Source organism: Carcharhinus amblyrhynchos, chromosome 11, assembly GCF_965287045.1.
Source record: "Carcharhinus amblyrhynchos chromosome 11, sCarAmb.v2.hapA, whole genome shotgun sequence".
Taxonomy (NCBI): Eukaryota; Metazoa; Chordata; class Chondrichthyes; order Carcharhiniformes; family Carcharhinidae; genus Carcharhinus; species Carcharhinus amblyrhynchos.
The window spans coordinates 58,588,708-58,604,448 of record NC_137334.1 but is presented as its reverse complement, the minus strand read 5'-3'; the positions used below and the strand labels follow the sequence as shown (position 1 = coordinate 58,604,448).

General features: G+C 38.5%; 1 protein-coding gene across 2 annotated transcripts in view; it reads left to right on the top strand.

Annotated features, from left to right (window-relative positions):
• grb14 (growth factor receptor-bound protein 14) overlaps positions 1-11,456 on the top strand; it is a 93,543-nt gene extending 82,087 nt beyond the window's left edge. For both annotated transcript variants that reach the window (XM_080199174.1, XM_080199173.1), the window contains exons 8-13: positions 1,390-1,470; positions 4,343-4,459; positions 5,631-5,700; positions 5,996-6,083; positions 6,757-6,850; positions 10,335-11,456. In XM_080199174.1, coding sequence (XP_080055300.1) covers positions 1,390-1,470; positions 4,343-4,459; positions 5,631-5,700; positions 5,996-6,083; positions 6,757-6,850; positions 10,335-10,481 — 597 coding nt within the window. In that variant the 3' untranslated portion in view covers positions 10,482-11,456. The remainder of the gene's footprint in view (positions 1-1,389; positions 1,471-4,342; positions 4,460-5,630; positions 5,701-5,995; positions 6,084-6,756; positions 6,851-10,334) is intronic.
• The last annotated feature ends 4,285 nt before the right edge of the window (positions 11,457-15,741 follow it).

The following is a 15,741-nucleotide window of genomic DNA, read 5'->3' as shown; positions in this document are numbered from 1 at the left end:
CTAAAGAAAACAAAAGGCCAAACTTTCCAGTCCCTGGATCGTCAGATAATGAATGTATGATGAAAGAGTTGCCTCAGGACTTTGGGGGAGTCTTCCTTTGTGTCAGAGAAATTGATTTTTTGAATTGTCTTAAACAGCAAGATTCAATGTTGTATATTTTTTCTGTCCATCAACTGCATATAAAATGTTGAGCAATTATGACAGAAGTGAACTCTAATACTTAATTGATGACACTTGGTTTTCTGAGATGTTCGTGTCATCATTCTGTTCAGATAGAATTGTATATGTCATTTTTCTGTGCTAATGTACATGGCTGGAATTCTCTGCCTCACTGTGGTTGGGATTCTCTGGTCCCGCTGCAGTGAGGGGGAGTTTTGGCTGAGTGCCAAATTCACCATTTTTGCTAACAGTGGTGGTTGGGTGAACAAGATTGGAGAATCCCACTCACTATCTCCCATTTTCCTATTCCCATGTTATCTTACATCATTTATACTATGCTCTCAGGAAAAGTGAAAAAAATGTGCCCAAAAATTTAGATAGGATGCACACCTAGTAATTATGTTCAGCTTTTAGTTTATTAGTTTCACAAGTAGGTTTATATTAACAATGCAATGAAGTTACTCTGAAAATCCGCTAGTTGCCACACTCCAATGCCTGTTTGGGTACACTGAGGGAGAATTTAGTATGGTCAGTGCACTGAACCAGCATGTCTTTCGGACTGTGGGAGGAAACAGGTGTGCCTGGAGGAAACTCACACAAGGAGAGCGTGCATACTCTTCAGTGACCCAAGCCCGGAATCGAACCTGTGAGGTAGTATGCTAATCACTAAGCCACTGTGTGTTAATTGTACCTTCTGGTATCTTTCAGCATTGATACTTTCAGTCTGTTGTGGACACAGTTTGCATTTGCATACTAATGTTAATTTCAAATTTGTATTTCTCATTTCAAGGAGATGTGTTGAGTTATTGGGTTAAGGATGATGCACAAATATGAGGCCTTTTCAAATTCATTAAACGTGGGCACTGCTGGCCGGCCAGCATTTATTGCCCATCCTCAGTTGCCCAAGGGCAGCCGAGAGTCAATCACACTGCTTTGGCTGTGGAGTAAGGTTCAGACCAGGTAAGGACAGCAGATTTCCTTCCCTAAAGGACATTAGTGAACAAGATGGGTTTTTTGGTAGACGCTTCATTCCAGACGTTTTTTATTAAATTCAAATTTCCCTATTTACTGTGGCAAGGTTTGAAACTGGGTCCCCGGAACATTAGCTGAGTTTATGGATTAATACTCTAATGATAATGCCCATCGCCGCCACCTCCCGTCACCTTATTTTGATTTCAACCCCTCAAACGGTTTTCCTCCCTTTCAAAGAATAATCTTTTTATTTTGCAGTATGGAATACAACTGTACCAAAACTACAAAATACCACAGCAAAGGAGAGGAAGCCTCACCTCACTGAATTCATCACCAATGGTATGAAGTTCAAGATATAAAAGTACAAATAATAGAGTATGAGTTAATATTACTTATGCATTAAGGTGAATCATCTAAACTTAATATTTTATCTTCTTGCAAGGATCTGTTGACCTAATTGTTCATTTCTAGATTAATACGCCTAGATAGGTGAAAAACTGAAAGGTCGGAATTCTATGGCCATTCATACTGGCGGGATTCCCTGGTCCTGTCGGCGACGCACCCTCACCTGTGGGTATCCCAACATCAATGGGAATTCCCATTCACGGCGGTGGCGCCAGAGACCCCTGCCACTAACAAACAACGTGCCACCTCCCAGTGGGAAACACACGGCTGGCAGGCTGGAGAATTTCATCCAGGGTCGTTGTTTCAAATAGGTGAATTGAAGAAAACCTCAATCGAGATGAATATTAGCATGTTGGCACATCACGCTGACATCAACAGAATATTTGTTAGTAACTCATTGTTCTTCGTTCTCAGTTGCATGAGAATGTATGCTGGCTCGAACTTCCTAGACCAGTTTAATTTTAAAGTGGCAGTAAACAGAATGAACTTTACCATCAAAACTCAGCCACTAGAGAAGTTGTAAATGGAGAAACGTAGAATTACCAACAAATGCTGCACAAAAAAGAAAATGGAAAGTGAAGTCATGATTTGAAATTGTTGAACTCGGCACCTAACCTGGAAGGCCTTAAAGTGCTTAATAGAAAGATGAGGTGTTGTTCCTTGAGATTATGTTAAGTTTCATCAGAATGGCATGGGAAGTTGAGGACACAGAGTTGGCATCAGGCAGAGAATCCAAATGATAAATGACTTGAAGCTCAGGGCACACTTGCAGATTGAACAGATCTATTCTGCAAAGAGGTTCCCGATCTGGGTTTTGTCATCTCGCACAGAGTATAGTATACTAAATTGAAAAGTCCAAGTGAATTGCTGTTTCGCCTGCAAGCATTGTTTGGAGATTTGGATGATGGGAAGTGAGGAGGTAAAAGAGCTGGAGTTTCATCTCCTGCATTTTCCTGGAAAGCTGAGGGGGTTTTGACATTGATTGAGCACTGGAATAGGGTGTCACAGAAGGAACAGTGCCTTTGACATGCTGAAGAAGACATAGAAAATGGATTTGGCATCACACTCGAGATGTTGGAGAATCATCTGTTGAATGTAAAGATTGGTAGGATGGCAAGTGAGCACAAAAGGAACTGTATCATCGTTCTGGGGGAATTTACGTTTCGCCGGAGTCTATACTTCAATTTTTTTTTAATGAGAAGAGATACCTCATTTATTGCTCACCCTAGCTGCTTTGGTCTTTGAATACCATGCTAGGTCACTTCAAAATGCATCAAGAGCTAATGGCATAGCATTGGACTGAGATCAAGTGTAGGTCAGAAGACATATAGAATCATAGAACCATAGAGCACAGAAATAGACCACTAGGCCCATTGTGTCAGTATTGGTACTGGTTGTCAATTCCCTTCTTTAGTAATTCAATTCCTTTGATTCAGTAACTTTTGAAGGCATGAATAACCAAGTATACTGAATTTAGTTTAACAACTCGTTATGAAGAAAGTTGACTTTTTATGTCGTACTAAAGTACAAAACTAGCATAATGCTAATAAAAAAAATCATAATTTTATTTAATTGCAGTTTTCCCATTTCCAATAAAGATTTAATTCCTTTGTTTTATTTCACTTTCAGTAAGTATATTTAACTGAAGTTTCTATTTTGTTTTCTTTTGAAGCTATGCTATCTTGAACTTGCATTAATGATACATGAATGAATATCTCAGAATTGTTACAGTACAGGAAGTCAATTGGCCCATCGTGTCTGCACTGGCTGTCTAAAATGAACGTCATGACTTAGTGCCATTCCCCTGCACACAGTTCCTCTTCAAGGAGTCATCTAATGCACTCTCGAATACCTCAATTGAACCTGTCTTGTCACACTTCCAGCCCTGAACCATTTGTTGTGTGAAAACATTTTACCTCACATCACATTTGTTTCTTTTAAATCTGTGCCTGCGCGTTCTTGATCCTTTTATGAGTGGGAACAGTTTCCCCCATTTATTCTGTCCAGCCCCCTCATGATTTTGAATATCTCCATCAAATCTCTAAGGAGAACAGTCCCAACCTCTCCAATCTATTCTCACAACTGAATTTTCTCATCCCTGGAACCATTCTTGAAAACCTCTTTGGCACTCTCTCTGCATTCACATTCTTCCTACAGTGTGGCAGCCAGAACCATACACTAATCCAGCTGAGGTTTAACTTGTGCAGAACTTATACAAGACATAGTGTCTTGTATAAGTTCTGCATTATCTCCTTGCTTTTGTACTCTATGCATCTATTAATAAAGCCCAGAATACAATATGCTTTATTAATTGCTCTCTCCACCTATCCTGCCACCTTTAATGACTTACGCACATACACACCCAAGTCCCTCTGCTCCTGCGCACCTTTAAAAATTTTACCCCTTATTTTCTCTTGTGAGAGGAGGAACATGAGAGACAATTTATTCCCTCACACTTCTCATATTGAATTTCATCTGCCATCTAGCTGCCCACTCCTCCAACTTGCCTGTGTCCTTCTGACGTTCTCCATTGTTGTCTTCACATTTTACATTACTTCCAAGTTTTGTGTTACATGCAAACTTTGAAACTGTCCCCAACACACCAGGATCTAGATCATTAATGTATATGTATATCAGGAAAAGCAAAGGGTCTCAATACTGACCCCTGGGGGTCACCAGTACAAATCTTCCTCCAGCCTGAAAAATATCCAGTGTGGATTTTGCAGACTTTCTGATTTCTTTCAAATAAAACGGTTTTTAAACATCGTTCAAAATGTTTTTGAAATAGTTTCTTTCACCCTCATAGAGAAGCATCTCTGAAAATTCATTGGTAGCTATGGACTTCTCTGGACACAAGGGAAGAGTAATTGAAAACCCCACAGAGGCGCTTACAGTTGCTGCTGAGGAGGCATTGGCATGGCGGGTAAAATATTGGTTTGCATTGTTGCTTACAAGTGCGGTTTTTAAAAAAAACTTTGATAGGGAAAATAATTTGGAGAATAATTTGAAGTGTACCATTACCTATATCAATGAATCTTATTTCCTATAATTAATCTGTTGCAACTACATTTTAATCACCAACTGTACAAGAAAATCCTGCTTATAGTGATTGATTTTGGTCATTAGCCCTAAATGATCAGTGTAATTAACTGTTCAGTGTAACAGAAGATAACAGGCCCTGATGAATACTGTTTTGTGATTTTTAAAAAAAAATATAACTGACAATGTTGCATAAATTCAGCTGCAATGCAAACAGCTGATTGGTTATCTATACAAAATTAGTGGTTGCTTTTCAATTGTATGCAAAGTGTTTTAGTACATTTGAAAACTGTGATTAGGTATGATATAAATTCAGACAGAAGTCAGCCAGCTGACATTTCAGGTCCATGTTCCTTTCACAAGGCTGCCTGACCTGAATATTTTTCTGTTTATTTTCTGTTTACCAACACCTTTTATGGCTATTGCACAAGTAAATGGGCATTGTTTATTTCTTAAATAATCCCTCAATCTTTCATTCTTGTATATGCCGCTTAGAACTTTACTCCATTCATTGCTCTTAATCAAAAGCAGAATTTCGAGTAGCGAACTGTTCAGCTGATTGTTGGTGAAAATTGAGTGGCACTGCTCAGCAGTGCAATAACTGTGGGATGCCTTACAAATAACCAGTTAGGACCAGTTGAGAATATTTTGCAGTGCGTTATTAATATTATTTACCCATTCACATGTTGGATCCTACTGAGCAATGATAGTGCAACTATCTTTCACCAGTGGGAACTACCATAAATAGTACTTCTAAAATCAAAATGCACTAATTTCGATGAACAATTGGGATTTTTATGGCCTTGCTCATCCTGAAATAATAAAATCCCGCCTGAAGTCAGCGGACCTTTCCGATTCCCATGGCAGGCAGAATGATGAAATTCTGGCCCAGATTTTGGAATGCATACTCTAATTGTTGTAAGAAAATGTAGGATTCCAGTACAACTCCAGGGTAAAAGGCAAATAGCGCACAAATCAGTTGATACTTAAAATTCAAATTAAATGTGCTGAATAATGAAATTGATACTTTTAAACTTAAATTCTTGTATTAACAGAGGAGAAGTTGCCATCGTTTGAACGCATATGGAAGTCCAACCACGTCGCAGAGCACTACTCCATGTCAAGGTTGTCTCAATATTACTCTGTATTGCAAAAGACAATTTTGGAGAATTCAGATAAATTATTGGTGTCAGTTAATTTTAAGTGAAAGATGTTTGCCGATGGTTTTAAAAGTGTGTATTAGTGGATCATGTTAAAGGACTGAAGACTATTTGCTGTAATTCAAACAAAGTTAAAACTTTTGCCAATTCGGTTGTGGTTATGGTGGGTCAGATTACTTTTCAGACATAAAATTATAATAAATGCGTCATCATTTAGGTAAATCACTTTTAGGATTTCTATTTTGCCTTTATAACTTTAGCTATTCACCGGATGCAGCTATGGTTTCATCACCGACTTTCCAGAGATGAAGCTCAAAAACTAATAGAACAACAAGGTCTTGTGGATGGGTAAGCATCAGTCTTTAAAGAAGTTTTCTGATTAGATGGGACATTATTGCCATAATTCACTTCAAATGCTAATTCTTGTATAATGATAACAGCAAGTGTTTCCAGCTAGTTTGATTTATAAAAACCTTTATCTTGAAACCAGCAAAAATTTGCAATTCGGATACATTTTGTGGTTTTTGATTACAATGGCTGTGCCATTTGCTAAGTTTGTGGCTGGTCTGAATTGTGGCTTCAACTCCTCTTTCTTGTCCTTTGGCTCCCATGTCAATCAAAACTTAACAGTTACTTGTTATGGGGGTGAAGATGTAATTATTGCATTCAAGATAAAGGATTCCAGTGATGAGAATTGGAGTGTGTTTCTATCTTGATCATCCAGTTTCAGCATCAAGCTACTTAAATGCAAACCCATACAAATGGGGGTAGAATTAAATAACTTTACTTTGCACCAACAATCTGCCAGGAGATCACAACTATGCTGTAATTGGTGTAGGATGCTGGGTTAAATTTTAGCTCTGGGTTGACTAAAGTACCATGTCTTTGCGCACACTGATTTGGATTAAATGTTCGGGCAATGGAATTGGTGAAAAGTCTTTGGTAATGTCAGTTAAGCAATAATGTGTAAAAACCCAATGCATATACAGAGATCTGATTTTCTTCTTTGCATCTGATGTAGGATGTTCTTACTGCGGGACAGTCAGAGTAATCTGAAAAGTTTTGTTTTGTCACTATGCCATTGTCAGAAGATCAGACATTTTCAGATTGTTCCGGTAAGTAGTAAGAGTAAAATTTCAGTGGGAATTATTTACATGAATAGATTATGCATGCGTGTGTGTTTGACAATATATGATTGCATCATGACAAAATCTGTCATTTTAATGTGATGACTTTGAAAGAGCAAAAAAAATTCTATCTCTTCAACATTAATTCTACAAACTGCATCTTATGCCATTCGTAAATTGTGACCCAAGGGTCCTTAGTTGTTCAGTAGATGCTGGAGGTAATAATATATGCAGCTTTGAAAAAATGCATGCTACTTTCTAAGGAATTGTGCTAGTGTTAAGTGTTGATCACTCTGCAAGGCATCAAATGTCTCCATATCTAGAAGTAGCCAAAATAAAACTAATATTTCTAGGAATACAGAAGCTTTGCATTCTTAACAGTTGCCAAGAACAATAAGGAATAGAATTAGAGAACCAAAAAAAAGCTCAAATTCACCTGACCAGTGTCAAATTTAATAATTTTCAAATACCAACTCTCAACTGTCAATCTAATTCTTTCTGAATTTGTTGCTCAATATCTCACACAAATCTTTTCTTCAAAGTAAACAAGCCAATGGTATTCCATCTCTGCTCATGGGCTAGATGTCCTAGGTTAGGTGCCGGTTTGTTTTTTACTGCAATGTCTCCACTTTGAGTACTCTTCTAGTACTGAAAACAGAATCAAGATGTAGCCATGAGTGGGATTTTCCAGCTGTGCTCGCCCCAAAATTGGAAAATCCCACCCGAGATCAGTGGACCTTTGTGTTGTGGGCAGGATGAGAAAATCCCACCCCTCTCCACCACTCCCCCACCCCAATCTATCCAAATGGTTTTTATCTTTAATTTACCCGTGGGCTGCAGTTTGAATTCAAACAAAGGGTGGGATTTTACAGTCCCACAAGCCAAAGTTAGTGGATTTTAGGCTGCCTCACCCCATCTGCCTATCTGGAGTCATGTATGTAGACCTGATTTGGGTAAGGACAGAAGATTTCCTTCCCTAAATGATATTAGTGAACCAGATGAGTTTTTACAATGATTGTTCATGGTCACCACTGCTGAGACTAGCTTTCAATTCCTGATTTTATTAATTAAGTTCCACCAACTGCCATTTGAACAAGTGGGATTTCAAATGGTTCCAGTAGCCTAGGCTACTGGATTATTAGTCCAGCTCTGCACCACTCTCTCCCGTATGTTGCTCTGCTAATTAAATTAAAAAGCCTTGTATGATGTTCATCTGAATCTGGTGCCTTGTCTTCCTCTTGCTCCTAGTGAGCTCCATGTCTTGAAATACCATTTATTTGACTATTTTCTTCCTTATCTCCACACCAAAAATTCACCTTTATGATGGGAGGTTTCATATGATCGACACCATGAATCAGAAAAGAATTTATTCTGTATTGGTCAGTTGATAGAATTACCTTTTGGAGTCTTTCAATGACTGCGCTGTTTTTATTTTATCTGAATATATTTATAGAAACTTGCTTTATTATCATCTCAATTCACCTAGTTGCTGATAGCTTATAACTTCCATTCATGATCTACAACTGCCTTCCCCAACACCTCATTAGCTATTTTACCTAGTATAAGATATTAGCATTTAAATAAATGTGCAGCATTTCTAAACCAGATCCACCTTTCTTTCCTAATTTATTCCTGTTGTTGTGCTGTCCGGTCCAGTCCTATTGTTCCCTCAAAAAATCCGTATTACTATCGTAGAATATTTCTACTTTACTGACTGGAGGTAAATTTCCACGTGATGCATTTCAGTCATTGTTGCTGTAGAAAAAGCTTTGTGCACAATCACAGCCTGGAGTCACGTACATAAGGCCTTTCAGCCTTGGGGATATATGAATCAAGACACATGAGGCTATGGATGTGGCTGCTAAAATAGTTCCCAGCTGGAGCAGTTGTTAATGAAACTGAATACTTGGAACTTGGCAAGCATATTGCAGGAGCACCCAGAAATTCATGGGAACTAAGTGGAGGGGAGGCAATTTTAGGAATACCCATGGCAGTGTCTTCTGGCTTTATTTTCTTAAAACAAAAATTCCTTGCCTCAATTATGCACCAGAAATATGTCATAAAATGGAGAGAGAAAAAAATTCGGTGAGAACCAGAATGGCTGTGGACAATAAATTACTCTGTCAGCAGACGACAAGGAAGGGATTAATTTGGAATGAGTAAAGCATGCTTTACTTTTGACACAAATGAGGAAATCTGACCAAGAAATAACCAAAAATTCTTTTTGCTGCCCCGTATCACCAAAGTATTTTATGAAATAATTATTTGTTCTGACTTTGTTTTAAACTCACCTTGTTAAGACTTTTTTAAAGTGCAAGTTATTGGAAGGGTATTTTTATTAATGACACTAAGATTTGACAGTATCATGTCAGTTTTTAAATATTATAGGAATAATACATCACAACAATACATTTTGTTGTGAATGGAATGCCCTTTAGTATGGTTGTCTTATGATTCCTTTGTACAAATATCAGGGAATGATACAGCATAGGGGGAGGTCATGAGCTCCTCATGCCAATGCTGGCTGTTTGAAAGAGCTATCTAATTAGTTCCACACCCCTGCTCCTTCCCATAAGGTCTGTAAATATTTCCTGTTTAAGTATTTATTTATCCAATTCCCTTTTGAAAACTATTATTGACTCTGCTTCCACCACTCTTGGCAGGCAGCACATTCCGGATCATCATATTTTACTGTGTAGAGAAAGAAAAAATCCTTGTCAACTCTTGTTGCCAATTTATCTTGCATCTATCCCTTCTGGTCACAGACCCTCTCTTTAACAGTCCCTGCTCCAAGGGGGAAAAAAATATGTTTCTCTTGTCTCCCCATGTAACCATTCATCGCTGTTGCCATTCCAGCATTTCTCCTAGCACTCACTCAAAGTCCATGACATCCTTGCTAAGGTGTGGCACCCAGGCCTGACAGCAAGACTCCAACTGGGCCAAACCAATGTCTTACAAAAGTTTAGCATAATGTACTTGTTTTTATGCTCTGACTGTACTGATAAGACCATGGACCCCCTATGCCTTTTTAACAGCTTCACTGCCTGAGTCAGAAAAATTAGTCGAGACAGTTGCTTTAGAAATTAGGTGCAGGTAAGTCAGTGCTGCTGATTGCCTCTTCCAGGAAGTTACAGCCCAATACACTTTAAACGGTGTATTTGCATATGACTCCAAAATTATTGACAGGTAGTCAGTGGCATTTGCCTCATACAGTTGACTTGGCATAATTGTGAGTTTTGGAAGTGATAAGAAATGCATATAATTTGCAAATGAGTTGTTTATGTGCACCATGTTATGTCTTGTGCCAAAAAAAGCTTGGTGTTCCAACACTGATAATTGTTTCATTTAAGTTACTGCCGAATGACAATTATGAAAGGATACAAAATAACAGGGTTGAGTAATTATACAGAAACTGTTGAATGCACACAACAGCATTGGAACTATTTCATAAACTGCTATGTAATCAATGCAGCTAGAAGAAGATGGAGAGTTGTATTATTCCTTGGATGAAGGACACACCAAATTTACTGATCTTATCCAGCTTGTGGAGTTTTATCAACTCAACAAGGGTGTGCTGCCCTGCAAACTGAAACACCACTGTGCTCGAATTACACTTTAATCTCCAAAACCATCAGCCCACCCAGAACTTGGGAACAATAAATACAGTGCGGGCTGAGGAGTGACCACCAGAGTTCTGCAAATATACTTAGTTAATGTACAATGTGCCTCGGACCAAGGAAAGTGGCATTGAATGGTGACGTTCAGACAAGACAGTTGGCTGATTTTATCCATTTCACCCATGTGGAATTGGTATTTTATGATGCACATCTCTTAATGGCAGAATTACCAGAACAATGTCAACATTGCATTACTAGAAGCTACACAGTTCAAGAGAGAGATTCACAAGAAAATGGTCTCCGCTCAACGAGTGATTTAAAAAAAAGACATTGAAGTGGTATTAAGATCATTGCATGCCATGAGTAATAAAGCACAATGTTTGCCAAGAGATTGATTCTTAAATGATAAAAATGAACATTGAAACTAGTGGCAAAACAACCTGATTTCATACTTTGAAGTGAAGTTGTGCAGATTTGGACGTGTACTTTTTTTTTGCAATTTAAGAACTGTGCTTTGAAGTAAATGTTGATGGATATTGTGTGTGAAGGGACATGATTGTGACTTCCTTGTGCAAAGCGATGCTGGATGTACTATGTAATTTTAGGTATCAAGCATTGTTAAGATATTTTGAATTCACTCACTGTATTACATCTTTATTTTCTCAAACATGCTACAAATGATCACATAAATAGAGGTTTTGTGTTTCAATATGTAATTGTTAGTACAGAATACATTAATATAACATGTATTGTAGCAATGGAACTGACATTCTTTACTGTTACCAAATTGTTACTTGATTACTTCTTTATAAATCTGGCATTCTAATCATCTTGGTTTATTGTCAAAATGGGCTTTAATCCAAAAATAATTGTTTGGGTATGAGTCCATATCATGACCAATATAGCATATCAATCACTACATGAATGTAGCCAACCCATGAATGATGTCTGAGAAATGACTTTAATAGGTTTTAAAATTAAAATGAAACTTTTATTCTGACAAGCAGTTCCTACTTTCTTTTAAAATGAGTGTCAAAGAAAATTTACTGTATTCCTAAGTATTTCCATGGATTAAATATTGGCCAGAATTTTACTGGCATGCCCACCACAGGAATTGGAGCGGGTAAGGGGTGGAGCATGGAAAGGTCAATTGACCTTGGTTTTGGGAGGAGCAAGGCCATAAAATCCCGCCCACTGTGTTCTGCTTTTGTTCTTGCTATGCTGTTTAAAAAAGGCCTGCACATCACCAGAGCATTGTAATAATTCATTATCCATTTATAAATGATTTTTTTTCTACAGAATGCACAACACAAATTTGCCAATGTGTTTGCAGCTGAAGTATTCATTTTATTTCTTGTAAAATAATTTTAGCATCATAATGTGAGGACCAAATTCTCTGGCTGTTCTTCCATTAGTTGATAGTCATGCCTTCTTTTCTGAAGTACCATCCAAATGTTGTTTCATTGTGATACATCTATATTTACACTGAGCAGAGACTTGAGTAAATGTCAAATTCTCCATCCTCGCTTGAAGGAGCGGTGGGATGTGAACGGCTTGAGAATTGCAGCTGAGGACATTGTTGTATCTCTAAGTGGAGATATGCAAGCATATCTTGGGCTGTAATTTGGCTACCACAGTAGTAGCATAAGTTGGGAAATTTCTTGACTTGCCCGACCTGCCCCAGTAAAGGTGCCCATTTTTATGATGGGGGTGTAGTAGTGGGCAGGGGGCTATTTGTCTGGAGGTGTGTTTTTGATCCCAGAAGCAGAGGGTAGGTGGCCATGAGATCGGGCAGATGTCAAGACAGGCTGGTTAGAAGGCCAACCTGTGGCTCTTCATGCACCCATGGCAACTCCACACCAACTCATGCTTTTACCTACACCCCATGGCCCTGTGCCAAATTGAGCTTCCCACCCAATCCCCGTGCCAATACCATTGACACCTATCCAGTATCGACCATGGTAGATCTCAGGAGTCACATGGATTTGAAATGAAACAAACTTCTAAAAGTGTAATACAGCTCTCGCCACATGGACTTGATTGTGAAAAAAATCCCATTTTTAAAAAAACACCAGAGATTTTAAATCTCCTCAAGTGGTTAAAGCTGCCTTCTATTCATTCCCCCAATCCTTTAATAGCATCTTAAACTATCAGTCAACTATGAGCTCTGAACACCCTGCTGAGATGATTACTAAGCCAACCATTCATAATGAATAGCTATTGGGGAAATGCCAACAAAGAGCTGACTGCTCAAACAGATGGTACAACAGCTGGACAGTTGAGCAGAGTTTTTATTGAACAACCACTGACAGCTGCAGCCAATTTTTTTTAATAGTTTAAAGAGTGGGAGATTTAAAAATCTTCATTTTATGACAATTAAATTGACCTTATTCACTCCAAGTGTGTTTGTGTACTGCATAAATTAATGATTCCCAGATTGCAGGTTAGGGTGTTGGAGGACTAAACTTGAGTTTTCTGTTGTATAAACTTCACAAAATATTGTTCTACAGATCAGCCTGCAAGAGAAAACTTGGGTGAATGAACTGTTAGACTGGCCTATTTTATGTTGAAGTAAATAATGTTTTATTGTCCTTTTCTACATGATAAGTAAAGTTTTCAATTTCGTCTCATTTTTATGACATTATTCACAGGGAAGTTTGAAATTAATAATTCAAATTTGTTTTACAGCCCCCCCTTCACAGAGTGGAAAGCTGGCAAAACGCTGGCTTCAAACTTGTCATCCGGATTCCCGCTTACACCAGGAAATCCAGAATGCAAATGTGGAACATTTTTTTCTATTGCAAAAGCTGTTAGGAACTTAGTTTCTTATCATTTTCTTCTCTCTTATCTCCAACCCCACCATACAAGTTAGGGATTTTGGGAAAAGGTAGCTGCAGCATGTGAAAAGCCATGGAAGGCAAATTCAATCTGCAGAGTCCGGAAGACTTTTCATTCCAGAGCATTGCAGGAAGCAGATAGGGAAATTGCAAATGTTTTTGCCACAATCTTCCAAAACTCACTCTATTTGGAAATTGAGCATTTGAATTAGAAAATTGTTAATGTCACTTTAATTTTTTTAAAAATAATAAATGGGGAAGAGAGGCCAGGAAATTTTGTAGCAATTAATCCAATGTCTGTTATGGGAGTATTGCTGGAATCTGTATGGCTGAGTGCCAGGTACCTTTAACATCTTCCACTTTCTTTTCAGCCCACTTCATTTTTTCCACATTCTACTTACACTCCTTCTTTAACTGCTCATATTTTTGTTGACTCTCCATCAACTCTGCTTGGTGCAATAGCTCAGCACACTCGTGCTTTTAGGCATTACACCAGATCTTCTCCTGTTCCTCCTGAAACTCACTCACCAATTGATTTACTATAGCTTTTCCTTGTAACTCTGCTTTTTCTCAAAGTCTTATTTTCTCCTCTTGTCTTTGGACCTGCATCTTTGATGCCAGAAGACATAAAGCTTTCATTAAAATGGCTTAGAGAGAAGTGATCACTTGCCAGCCTTTTCCACTAGATTCTCACCTCAGGTTATCTCCTAACCTGAAGGCCCTAATGCCTCAAATGTTTTAGTGATGTTTATGGTCACCAAGTCTTTCATACTCTTATTAGATTCAGCCATTGTGTCAATTTTTCAGTCTCTTGCCTGACTCGCCAAAACTGTGGATGATTTTACCTATCTTCTAGATTTGGAGACTGAGAAATGTGATTGACACAAACCCGTGTTAAATCCAACACTTTTATTGAGAATTTTAAACAATTATGATTTCATTAGAATTTTAAACTCAATTAAATCATAAAGTTATCCCACTGGTGGTTAATTTGAGATAACTGTAGGTTGCTGAGAAGTGATTTGTAATGAGATCTTCCTGCTTGGTTCATCAGGACTGTTCCCACTGGTACATATCAAATCTTCTGTTCCTTTCTTGAGTGCTCTTATGTGGAACTTTTTCAGAGTTTTTGCACAGAATGGGCAGCATGGTGGCTCAGTGGTTAGTACTGCTGCCTCAGCGCCAGGGACCTGGTTTTGATTCCAGCCTTCAGTGATTATGTGGAGCATGCACATTCTCACGGTGTCTGCGTGGGTTTCCTTCCATAATCCAAAAATGTGTAAATTAGGTGGATTAGTCATAGTAAATGCACAGGGCAGGGTGGAGAGCCTGGGTGAGGTTCTCTCTCCGATTTGTCAGTGCAGACTCAATGGGTCAGATTGCCTCTTCTGAGGAATTCTATACTTCGAATGCAGTTTTTGAGAGAGCTTATACACAATCTTCTTCTGTGGATTGGTTAGTTTGGTGCACGATCAGCTGTTGGTTGATTAGCATATTCCCGAATTGTCTTCCATCTGCTTAGCCATTTAAGGATTTCTTCCTGTCCCACTGTGATTAGCTGTCTGACTTTAATCAGCCTCCACTGATTTCAACCAGTTTGCTGTAACTAACTGTTTCAAATGAAATTGTTCCATTGAATTCAGCAGTTGCATGGCCATGAACAGGTTCTGATGTAATTAGTCAAGGATTGCACCCATCTCGTTTCCACATAGCAAACACTACCCTGAACTCGGAGCCAGTCCATTAACCCATTCTTCATCAATTCCTGTACTAAGCATATACCATTAGGTCAGGAAAGAGACAATTAGATGTTGTTGGTATAAAATGAAACAGAAAATCATTAAACTATTTAACAATTAATTCCTGAAAGCATTCATTCGATAAACCATATGCTGCAAAATGTGCACTACAAATGAAGACAATCTAGTATACGTGCAGATATTAACAAGATAAAGAATTTAGGTCAGCTTAAAAGCCTTAAAGCAAATAATCCTTTCGGAAATTTAAATGTTAACTTACGAGATGTGGGAGTCTCTGTCAGGCCAGTGTTTATTGCTTCACAGTAATAGCCCTTCATGTGGTGGGGGTGAGCTGCCTTCTTGAACACAAATGAAAGGACCCTGATCTCCCACTCGACAGCAGTTGGGGAAAGTTCAGCTCTGAACTGCAAGACAATGTAAACATGGGCAAAGATGCAGTAATTTGAGTTTCCACTCCCTTCACATTGTGCTGGAATATCCTGAGGGATCTTCAGAGAAGTAGACCTTAGCATAGGCCGATAGAAGGTCCACAAGGGCAATGTTTGAAAAATAGCTACATGGGGGTTGTTTCAACAGCTGCACCCTCTGTCTCTCCTGTGTATGACTTGAGAGTGCCTATTTTGTGGAGGACAGTGGGTTGGGGTTGGTTGTGGTTGAGGCCAGGA